The sequence below is a fragment of the Monodelphis domestica genome, chromosome 7, assembly GCF_027887165.1.
Source record: "Monodelphis domestica isolate mMonDom1 chromosome 7, mMonDom1.pri, whole genome shotgun sequence".
Taxonomy (NCBI): domain Eukaryota; kingdom Metazoa; phylum Chordata; class Mammalia; order Didelphimorphia; family Didelphidae; genus Monodelphis; species Monodelphis domestica.
Genome location: NC_077233.1, coordinates 261738963 through 261751236, shown reverse-complemented (window position 1 = coordinate 261751236; position 12274 = coordinate 261738963). Strand labels below are relative to the sequence as shown.

General features: G+C 41.6%; 1 protein-coding gene and 1 long non-coding RNA gene across 2 annotated transcripts in view; one reads left to right on the top strand and one right to left on the bottom strand.

The window, feature by feature from the left end:
- Positions 1-7688: 7688 nt before the first annotated feature.
- Positions 7689-11091, bottom strand: LOC130455642 (uncharacterized). The gene is made up of 2 exons (XR_008913754.1): positions 10959-11091; positions 7689-10592 (listed from the first exon to the last, which is right to left on the bottom strand). It is a non-coding gene; the product is annotated as an uncharacterized LOC130455642 (long non-coding RNA).
- LOC100019116 (uncharacterized) overlaps positions 10940-12274 on the top strand; it is a 38853-nt gene continuing 37518 nt past the window's right edge. The window contains exon 1 of the mRNA XM_007498020.3: positions 10940-11078. Within this exon, the coding sequence (XP_007498082.1) occupies positions 11037-11078 (42 nt within the window). The 5' untranslated portion in view covers positions 10940-11036. The remainder of the gene's footprint in view (positions 11079-12274) is intronic.

Here is a 12274-nt window from a genome sequence, read left to right as displayed (position 1 = left end):
TTCTGGGTAGCTGAAGATCTTCTAAAGCCATCAGTGAAGGCTTTTGCTTCTTGCCTTGAACCATTAGCTACTTTCTCTCCAGAAATCCTACTATTCTTTCCTCCACCTACTGCAAACATCGCAGACCCCCGGGGGGGGGGGGGGGGGGGGGTGCTGGTTTGAACTCTCCAACCAGAGCCCAGCTCTCCTGGATCCTTCTGAACACCCAAAAAACTGTTTCTAGATTATTCCTTTAGGACATTAGTATTAAGACTATAGAAAGGGCATTTAGTTAGAAAAGGGGCAGAGACGTTCAGGCATAGACATCAGCACCATGAACCAATGAGTGCTTAGATATTCCGACAGGGCTACCTTCTACCCTCTTTCCCTCAACTCACGTTATTTCCTTAATAAATCCCTTATTTAGCAGGCAGATTCAGCTTGGCTTTCATAAAGGGAAGGGGGCTTAAGTAACTAGAAACAGGCCTCTAGCCAGAGACCTGAACCTCTGTGGTAGAGGTCAGACAAAGCCTGTCACATATTAGGGGAAGGAAATATAGAAACCTTCCTCTGGAGATGCTGATTGGGGAAACTGACATCTCATCCCCTCAGTCATCACAACTAAAGGAATTCAAGTGATACAGACTGCTAGTTATTACTGGAAAAGGAGAGAGAGAGGAATCGCCTTTCCCTCTCTCCTAGATTTTACTTCAACCCCTGTTCTTGCTCACAGCAGGGTGAGAGAGAGGTGCTGCCATTTCCTCTCATAGTTTTCACCTCATCCCCTGTATATCTGCTCACTTAATCCATCCAACCAGTGAGGAAAAGCTTTATTAATACAACAAGAAGACCATCTTTTACACTCTCCTTGGATTCCAGTGTTTCTGAGTTGTCACCTTTGGATTCACACCCTTCTGAGTGTGTGAACTCTTAAAAGAATTCAAAAGTTTCTGGCTGTTTGAGTTAGAAAAAAGGGTGGAGCTCTCCAAGTATCTTACTGGCTTCTCACTAGCACTAAATAGGGTGTGAATTCACTAAGTGGTTTGCAGAGCTCCTCCACCTAGTTCAAGCTTTTGTTGATTCAATCAAAAAGTAGACAAAGTAGATTTAATCCTGTCTTCACAATCTGATGAGGTACTTAGGTTGGTGTTAACCAAAGTTTTAACTCCAATTAGGCAAAAAGAATAAAGAATTCCCTTTTCACAAGTGTAAACTCAGAACAGACAAAGAGAATGAAGAATTTCCTTTCACACCTGCTAATTGAGGGGAATCTGAACTGTTTCTCCAGGGTTTATAGAACTCTCTGAGTGCAGGACCTTGAAACCAAAGCAGAGAATAAATAAAGAAGGGAGGTTCTTGTCAGGTAAGTCTAAATTCAAGAAACAACCGGACAAGAGAGTCCTTTCCCTTTCCAGGCTAGCATTAATTTGCCATCAACATAATTTTTGGGAGGTGTAACACTAAGGTAAGAATACAGCTGCTTGATTCTTTTTGGTTCAAGATTTGCTTCTACAATAAGACCCATGTCTCTACAGCATTTTTAAGTAAAAGGTAAAAAATAAATTATTATTATTATGCAAAGATCCTGCAATTTAACTTGCAATAGAAAACACAAAAGAATATGCAGATGAGGACAGCACCAACAGTAATAAGAGAAATAGAAAGGAAAGATAACATCAAGGAATCAGGGGAAACACCAACATCTGAATATTCCAGCTAGGAAATCCCATGATACAACATCCAAGGAAAGGCCCAGGCAGAGGATCTACTCCGTGGATGAGACTCCAAAATCTACAGAAGGGGACTCTTATTGGGCCTCAAACAAAGAAGGCTTTATGCTGACTGTAGTTTGCATACCTATTTCCAGGGCCTCAAGAAATAGCTAAGCAAAATACTATCAACAAAGCAATGGGTTCAAATCAAGAAAACATCTAATGCCCAGTGGACTTACGCGTCGGCTATGGGGGGTGGGGGGGGGAGGAAAAGAAAATGATCTATGTCTTTAACGAATAATGCTTGGAAATGACCAAATAAAATATATTAATTAAAAAAAAAATAAATAAAATCCTTTTTTATGCTATGAAAAAAAAAAAGAAATAGCTAAGCAAAACAAGTCTCAAAATTTAATCAAAAAGTCATGAAGTGGGGGGGCAGCTGGGTAGCTCAGTGGATTGAGAGTCAGGCCTAGAGATGGGAGGTCCTAGGTTCAAGTCTGGCCTAGATACTTCCCAGCTGTATGACCCTGGGCAAGTCACTTAACCCCTACTGCATAGCCCTTACCAGTTTTCTGCCTTGGAACCAATACACAGTATTGATTCCAAGATGGTAGGTAAGGGTTTAAAAAAAAGTCATGAAATGAAGGAAAGGATTTTATACAAATATGAGATGGAATGCAGGAGAAGCAGAGATGACAGACAAGGGCAGTTGGAATCTTTGGGGAGCAAGGGTTTTGGGGAGAGCAATGAACTCTGGGGGAAGTTCAGTTCTGAACTCTGGTGAGGGAACATTTCCTAGACCCACTCCAGGACTGAACAAACCTCATTCCTGAGGATTTTTCCTGTGATATCTAAAACCCACTGTGAAGACCTGTGTGGACTGATCAGGCATTCGGCTTGCCTGAAAGGGTTTATTTACCCTGAAGGGCAGGCTGGGTCTGTCTCAAAGCCAGAATCTCCTCATCCATGTCAGTTACACCTAGAGACATTGCTGCATCAGCCTAGGTTAGCCAGCATAGAAGAAACCATCAGACAGAGCTTCCAGGCGGTCCCAGTGTTCTGCTGAGGGCTGAGAGGACCCGATGTCTACCTGTGTCTGTAGCTAGGGAACCCTGTTTACCCTCTTCCCTAACCTCACCTTGTTTTTCTATCCTTAAATAAATATCTGCTATCATATGAAAGTCGTCAGTCAGATCAATATCAAGAAGAAGGAAGATGGGTGGGTGGAGGTTTATTACCCTGAAGGGAGACCTTTCTCAGACCAGGTTATGCTAAAGTCCGGGGCCATCATTACTGCTCTTTCTCTCTCTGGCAGCTTTCTGTTCTGAAGAGGACCTCGTGGGAGAGGCTAGGTCCAGCAAATCTTCCTAGCCAGCCCATTATCCCCTTCTCCTGAGGTGTTCTCTGTCCTGACACAGATTTGCCGCAACATCTTGCCCGCCAAAGTGCTCTGGCCCAAGCCAGAGAGTAGCCACTTGCTCTCTGCCTCCTGGAGGGAATACCCTGACAGATCCTGTTACCAAAGTACTTGATCATTCATCTGTAACAACAACCCAGGGACTCCCTCCCTTTTATCAGAAGAAAACATTCTCCAAGGGTTAATCTCACAGAAAGGTGCTCATCTCCTGATGGTCCCAGAGACCTTGCAGCCTGCTAAGAGCTCTGGCCAAAACCCAGAGCAGTCCAAGTCCCTGCCAATAAGTTGGAGGCCTATGATATAAAACAAGGGAGATTTATTAAAGTTTGAACCCTTCAGGAGGCGGGACACCTGACATGCGAGATCAGATGTGTAACAATGCAGCTGTTGATCAGTACCTCTTGCACTGAGATGGGAGAGTGCCATTTTGCTACCTCCGGATGGTTTGAGGATCACTTGGATTAGGAATAGCTTCCTTGTCCTTAGTGAGGGGAATCATAGGGTCTTGTGCCCAGCAGAGCATGGTCTGAGCACCCAAATGTCCACATTGACAACACACCCACTCTCTAACCTATCATATTCTCGTAAAATGCTCTAATTCAGCGGTTCTCAACCTCTCAATTTGTAGCAATGAAAATACATGATGCATATCAGGTATTTACATTCCAAATCATAACTGTAGCAAAATGACAGTTTTGAAGTAGCCACCAAAATAATTTTTTGCTTTGGGGTCACCGCAACATGAGGAACTGATTTATGGGGTCATGGTTGAGAACCACTGCATTGATATGATGCCTCACAAATGCAATAGGAAGCATTAGCAAAATTCCACCATTGGTCCTGACCCCAAAGAGATGAGTCTTTGTCTTTTCAGTCCTCTGGTCTCTAAGCCTCAGACCACTTGTCCCTGGACCCATAGCCAATAACAAGGGTAGGTCTCTCCTGAGGCCTTCAGAAACTCTTCAGAAAATCCAGGAAAGGAATCAGCCTTTTTCACTCACTCCATGTGGTCGTTTTAAGGAAAGTAGAAGCAGTTCAAGATCCTCAGTCAGAGCTCCTCCAAAGTCAACTTGAAGATGAAAGACCAAAAAGAGGTCCTCACAGGAAGTTCTTGGTGTTTTTAAAGACCATGTCTTTTCATCACTTCCTGTGACTTCCTTACATTTTACGTGTACCAATTACAGCTAAAGTTTTGCTTAGGACTGCCCAGGGAGCAGTCAGTCAATTCTGATTCGTCACCCACTATTGCACGTGGGTCACAGATCTCCCCCATTCAAGTATAAGTGGGGTGTATATACTTCTGGTCATTAAATCTGAAAATGGGCAGGGGAGAGTTAATTTAATCTTCATACTGGGCAAATCATTAACCTCTTAAAAAGTATTCTTGTACCTTGAATTCTCCCAAATGACTGTTATAGATCATTTTAGTATAATCAGCAGCTGTACTATAAACAGAGTTATTCTTTCATATTCTGGCTGATTAGTTCAGCACTTGGGTTCTTCAAGGGTGTTTCAGGCTATCCATTAAGGTGACTTTGCACTTTGTGATGAAATGTTCCCTTATTCACTACTGAACAGGAAGAAACGATGTGGTTCAGTTGATTTTTATTTTATTTTAAAAATGACTAATGTCAAATTTCCAAGCTCTAGAGTTCTACTGGGCTGAGCTTCCTAGGCAAACAACTATATTAATAAAAATTATATACAGAACAAATCGGAGGCCATCTCAGAGGAGAAGTGCCAAAATCAATGAGACCTGGGAAATGCACTATGTTTTCAGAAAACCTTGGAAGACATAAATGAACTGATTGATGCAAAGTGAAGAGAGCAGAACCAAGTGAACTTTTTCCACAGTAACAGCAGTATTGTACAATGATCAACTTATGAATGACTTAGCTATTCTGAGCAATACAAAGATCCAAAATAATTCCAAAGGACTCATGATGAAAAATGCTATCCATCTCCAGAGAAAGAATTGATGGAATTTGAATGTGGATCGAAGCATTATTTTTTAACTTTTATTTTTCCTGGAGTTTTTTTTTTTCACATAATGTGACTAATATGGAAACATACTTTGCATGACTGCACAACTTGCTAGCCGTCTCAATGAGAGAGAAGGCAAAGTAGATTGGTAGAGAATTTGGAACTCAAAATTATAATTAAAAAAAGAAAAAAAATTCCACATATAAATACTCGTCATTTTCCTGTTTTGTCACTTTTCTTAGTGTGAAATGGAATCTCAAAATTGCTTTAATTTGCATTTAATTATTAGCAATTTAGAGCATCTCTCCCTTCCCCCCATATGATTGTTGACAGCTTGGATTTCTTCCTTTGAAAACTGCATCTTCATATCCTTTGACCATTTAGTTATTGGAGAAGGGATTTTAATCATATAAATGTGAATCAGTTTCTTATGTATCTTAGAAATGAAATGTTTAGCTGTTGCAAATAAATTTTTTAAACTGATGAACAATTTATTTAGGTAAGACCAAAAAAAACCCCTAACAACTCTGTATATCGTTTTCTTTTTTAAAATATTGTGCTTTTTTTTTGTATAAAAATCACACAATTGATAGTTCTGATTCTACTAAGATACATCCATGTGGTTTAGTATAACTGATTTCACAGCCAGAATAAGCCATTAAATAGAGAATGTGCTATTAGTCAACAATTAATGCAAATTTAGATATGATATCAAAAGGTATGCGTCATATGATAAATCCTAATACAGTACTTTAACCTGAATAGAAGGATACACTCAGGGATCTCTATTAATAGTGTAGAGCCTGTCTGTATGTCTAAAGAAAAAAGTCTTGTGACAAAGTGTCAGAGAGTCACCAAGAAATCCCAAGTAGCATTTGTTGGAATTAAAAATTCATAGAGGCATTCACATATAATATATACCTGTTATAGTAAAGACTGTTGTATATAGATAATTAAAAGATGAGTGTGTGGAACGGGCAGACAGAAGTGATGTTTGGGAGGAAAATTTTAATCTCTATGTTAGGGTTAAAAATCATCCTTCCCTTTTTTTCTGCAGAAGTCACTTGGGAAAGAACCCCAGGTTCCCTACATCATAGCTGTTTGCATACATTCTGCTAAATAAAAAATGTATGGAAAAACTTGACAGGTGACTTGTAGCTACACTCTAATGGGTTATTAAGAAACTATGAAATATGACAACTTAGTTGATATGGCAAGGCAGCCTGTGAAGGCTCTCTGGCACACTGAGTGATTTGGTTTATTGCAGAGATGATGGGATGCTTTTCCTGTACCTAATATGCCTACTACAGCTCTGTAAATTTTAGGGACTAGGAAGTCTGTTTTAGTGATCTACTTTTAGAGAGCAAATATAGGTGTGTTATGCAAAGAATGAAACCTGAAGAGTAACAACTCTCAGAATCATTACACTTTTGTATTTTTCCTTTTCTGTTGACAGTGCTTGACAGGCAGCTGGGTAAAAAGTCCATTCTGTATATAAATTCTGGTTTAAAATTTTGACCACTTAAACATAATACAATGAACCATTATCATATACTTCTTATGGCAGGGGAGTTGGCAAGGATCAGGAGTGGCAACAAATATAACATTCCTTTCAGAAAGAGGTTATCCTGGCCTCCTTTATTATTGAAATAAAAGAACACACACAACACACAAAATACAATGGTGAACATACAAGACATAACAAGCATTTTGTGGTCTTCAAACTGGCTTAGAGAGAGCCTGATACTTCTTATATATTCACAGCTTATAGAGGAGAAAATGATTGAAGCTGTTCTAGTTGAACCTGTTTCCTTTCCAATTTTGACTACATTAGGTTTGTTTGTGCAAAATCAATTAAATCTTATGTAATCAAAATTGTCCATTATATCTTGTGTGATCCTTTTGATCATTTGTTTGGTCACAAACTCTTCTTGAATGGGGCAGATTATGAATCATGAATCCCACTTCATTTTCAGACACAGCCAATTTGTGGATTCATGTTTTGTGACTTATTTTTTATTATGAGAGAGAACTTTTTGGGGGGGAGGAGTGGGGGTGGGGGGACTAGGGAGGTAAACTGGCCAGTTTCTCCTTTGAACTTCCCCCTGAAATCCCAATTGGTGGTTATTTTGAAAGAGGTGGTGGCCTTACCAGATCTCAATTCCTCCTTCATTACTTCCTGGGGGGTGGGGGGGGGGCAGTCTACTCTTTAGGAGAATGGATCTCTTACAGCTACACCACAGACCCAACCACTTTCAAATGCCAGGGGAAAGGTGTTCAGGTTTAATGATACTGGCCCTTTATCTTTTCAAAGCCTTTAACCAAAGGCAAAATGTCCCAGCCCATTTACATGCCTTGGGGCTTTGGGTAGTTACTTTAGCTTTAGAAATTGAACTGCTTCTGCTTAACTTTCAAAAATCTGGGGTTTAAGAAAACAAATGGTTTCACATAGAAATATTACTAATAAATAATACAATTCAACATTAATTTTCCTCAGTATTTTATCCTAGAAGAGAGAGGAAGATACTTCCTCTGAATAAATTAGATAAGCAGGAACAAAACAAATAGTTTGATAAATCGAAGAACACAACCAATAGGGAAGAAGCTTCTTTTTATTTTGACAAGAACCTTTGGGAAAACTAGAAAGCAGTTTGACAGTGAAACAGGGTTAGGACAATATCTTAAAGCTTATATCAATAATAAAATGTAAATGATAATATGACCTATATATTAAAAATCACAGTATTAAAAAATTAGAGAGGAGAAAGTTTTATCTTCTTTTTTTTAAACTTTTATTTTCTGTCTTAGTAACAACTCTAAGACAGAAGGGTGAGGGCTAGGCTTAAATAACCTGCCCAGGATCACAAAGCTAGGAAGTATCTGAAGTCATATTTGAACCCAGGTGCTCTGGTCTGCAGACCTGGCGTTCTATTCCCTGTGCCACCTAGTTGTCTCTGTTTTCATCTTTAATATTTGTGCATTTGTGCACAAATTATTAGTCATGGAATAGATTACAAAAGGTTTAGGGGAAAGGAGAAGAAAGAAATAAGCTTTTGTATAACATCTAATATTGTCAGGTGAAAGATGAAATGACTGAGGAAACAAAGAGGTATGTGTGAGAGGTTTTAAAATTAGGGAAAGGTAGAAGCATTTTTAATTTTGAGAATTTTGGGAGTCAATTTTAATTTTGCCTTTAAAACTGTTTCAAGGCTGAAATTGCTATGCATTTTAATGTGGTTTTGGATTTTTTGGTGATAGAATATCTGGTTAGAATTTTACTTAGGGTTAGACATTATTTTAATTTTTGGCTATGAACAGAGAGAAGGGCCATTTTCAGATTTACAAGCCCTGATTAACCTGTGATGTGGATTTTATTTTTGCCTTTTATTTCTATAGTTTTGTCAACTAGAAAAAACGCAGAACTATTAAATAGTCAAAATCACTCTTTAATCAAGGGAAAAGGGGTTAGCGCTACTAAGTTGCGACAACAGAGCTGCTCTCTGAGACTGCACAGTCTGGACGCCCTGGTCACTGACCCTTGGGAGTGCCACCAACTCAGGTTGGACTCCGAGGAACAAAAGAATTTGGGGAACCCATATACCACTCTAGATGACCTGGGGGCTTGTAGTGAGAGGGACAGTTGACTGACATTACAATGGTAAGAAAGGAAAATGAGGAGTTCCAGACAGGAATAACAGTGAGGGGCGGATGCCCTACAATGGACATAACTTAGCCTAGGGGGAGAAAAAAAAATAGGGACAAAAGAGATACTTAATATTGGATGGGATTAGCTGTTCCCACTCAAACTACCTGGAAATCCATTGTCTGGTGAAGAGGGACCTTCCCTGAGGGGGAAACCTCTCCTGTGACAAGGTCAAAACCTGGGGTTTCTACACTCAAACTAAATAAACTGGGGATTTCTAGATTTCCACGTTGACCGTTTGTAGGGTTGCTTTTTATATGATTATTTGTGTAGAATAAGGCAACTTTTCTGATTAAGCATATAGTTTACATAATTTCATAATTGGTATAGAATAGACATTAATAGAATTAATAATAAGGGATTCCAGATTAAGATTAGCAGCAAGGATAATCTTTATTGGGAATTGATCAAGTCCAGTTAGAGAAGGTGTTTATGGATTTCTCTGGTTTTCTCTTGCAGCAAAGAAGCTGTCTTGTACAAAAGAAGTCTGCAGGAAAGAGGAGGCAGGAGGCTTTTCATCAGGATCCACCGGATTTGAAAGATTTAAAAGACTTTGGGGGATTGGGGAAATGGATTGTAAAATTGCCAAAGGTAGACTGCCGACCTTTCTCTGGCACAAGTGTCAATGCGCCAGGCATTGGGGGGTGCCCCCACATGCCAATTGCCCATACCTATACCCCAAGGTTTCCCACCATTAGTGAGAGTCCAACCCTATTTAGTATCACCCATTTGTTTGGTCAGCGACATCTAGTCTTGACCAAAAGAGGTGTCAACATGGAATCTAGAGGCCCCCAAACTTGTAATCTAGAAAGATTTAATGACCCCCAGTTTGTTAGCTTAAAGGTGAAAGCTCCAGGCTTGACCTAGTCACATGAAATTTTCTCCCTGAGGAAAAGTCCAAGGTCACTGACCTCGGACTAACAATGGATCTTAAATAAATGGGAATAGCTAATCCCATCAGATGTTTAAGTATCTCTTCTGTAGCAAAAGTTCCTCCCCTTAGGCCAAAGTCCTTTATTAAGGTGGCCCAGCCCTTTTGTGTCCATAGTAAAGCATCCACCCCTCACTGTTATTACTCCCCATTTTCCCTAGTTACCATTGTAAAGCCAACCAACTATTTTTCTCACCCCTCTGTCCCCCAGTTCTCCTAAAAAGGTATTTAAATTCGCCCGCTTTAGTGGTTCCTTGGAATTATCCAATCTAGCACAGTTGTCCCAGGGCTCAGTGATCAGAGTATCCAGAGTTCAATCCTCATACTCTGCATAGGCTTGTGGCCAGCCTCTCTGTGTAGAGGCCTAACTCAGCACTGTAACCCTTTCATTAAAGAGTGGTTTTTCCCAGTCAACACTATTTCCACAATAAATTTTTCTTTTGTAACACTCCACTGATTTTCTTGCCTGAAATAATCTGACAAAAATCTGACTTTCAAAATCTGCAGGGAATTGACGAATATCTTCAAGACAAAATCATTTTGTAGTCCAAAAAAACTTTTTAAGAATCATGTTGTTTCTTCTGTATCTGTAGGGTGCTAATAAATTACCTAGTAGATGTGACTTTCCCTACTGGTAATACACAATACAATTGCCCCAGTATTACTTCTCAGTCAAGAACCAGGCTGATCATTTCCATGCTACTGATGTGCACACAAGCCAGAAGTGGGAAATGATGGGTCTCTGGCATTGAGGTAGGTGCGCTGTCATGGCCAAACCCTGCCATCTTGAAGTCAGTGAGCTGGTTTTAAAAGCAATCTCTCCCTTTTCCTTGGCCGAGATTTGGAAATTCCTTGAACTCCTGGCTGAGGAAGGGACAAAAGAGGAAGAGAAGAGGGGGTGAAGATAGGGAAGAGAGAACATAAAGTCAGAAGAGGAAGGAAGAAAAGAGAGGAGCAGAGAGAGAAAGGAGAAATTAGATATAAACGAGGAGGAGAAAAGAGATAGGAAGAAAAGCGAGGCTGGAAGGGAGAGAGGAATGAAAGTACAGGAGAAAGAACAAGAAACCCGAAGGGGAAAGAGAACGCTGGAAACAGAGAGGAAGGGGCGGGCAAGAAAGGGGCGGAAATGCGCCGCCCCTCCCTCCGTGGGGCAGACCCTTCCCGGGAGGGGGGAGGGGAGTTCTGGGGGCGGGGGAGGTCCGGGTCCCGCGGGCGGAAGCTCAATTTTACCCTCTCAGGCCCTGTTAGTCTGGTTGAGGAGGTGAGTGGGCAGCCGGCAGGAGCTAAGCCGGTCTGGGACTCTCCACCATGAGCCTCCTCCTCCGCCTTCTGCGCCCAAGGCTGGGCTCGGTGAGTAGTTGGGCCTGAGGTCCGAGGCAGGCCGGAGAGAGGCTGGACTCCGCGGCGCGCGGGGGGCGAAGGAGGGGGCGCGGAGCCTGCGCGGTGTGGGAAGGGGCCGGATGGGAAGGGGAGGGGGCGTGGCCGTCGTGTGCCTCCGCCGCGCGTGCCTCGGTCTTGCCCACGGCCAATGCCAGCGCCCAGCGGCTGCCTTGGTGCCCGCAAGCTGAGCGCTCTGCGTTCATCGTGCGGCCCATCCCCCGCCCCAGCACCTCTATACACGCATACATCGACACGCGCGCGCGCACTTGAATTCCGACGAAAATTTTCCTAGAGCGCTGTCACGGGCTGGAAAATCGCCTAAATGAAGCTTGTTGACTTTTTAATTGTCCAATTCTTCTGTCCAATTCAACCTTAAAGGTTGTTCCAAGTTCTCCGGCACCTGGGCCGGGGGTGGGGCGGCAGGCGGCGAGGCAGCGGATTCTTGGTTCGAACTGTGTGGCTGATATTAAACTGCAGCCGATCTCTCCCAGGACCTTTCCAGATCCAAGTCGTGATCCTGTAAAACTTGATTATCCCCTTCCTTGTGGCCAGGATTTTTTTTTAATTCTTAAATCCCTTTATAACCGTGAAGGAGAGATTGTGATCTAGAGGAAAAGGGTTCAGGGAAATGATTTGCCCAATTTTACACAGGTTGGAAGGACTAAATACCGTTGAAACTGGTATTTGTTTCTCCACACACAGGAAGAGAAGGGAATTCACGTTTATGTTGTGTCTGCGATGTGCCAGGAGCTTTACAGATATCTAATTTGATTCTCACCACTACCCTGGAGGAAGTTGCTGCTATACCTGTTTACACCCATTTCATGGATTTAACTAAGTGACTGCTTAAGCGTCTTGAGGCTAGATTTTGAACTCTAAAAGCCATCCTAACCCGAGGCCCAGCGTTTTATCCACTGCATTAGGGTCCAAAGATAGCCTTCATCTGATCTGGGTGATATGACGTACTTAGTCTTTTTGGGAATCCAGACCTGTTTTCCAAAGGAAAAGGAGCTCCAAGTGAGGAACTTCCTTTGCCAGTGCAGGTTGAATTGCCTTTCATTGTATATATTCAGTGAGAAGCATTATGACGAGCCAAGGAGTCAGGAAGACCTAGGTTTAAGTCTACCAGTGTCCCATCCTGGCCTTTAGATTCCTTGGAAAAGTGA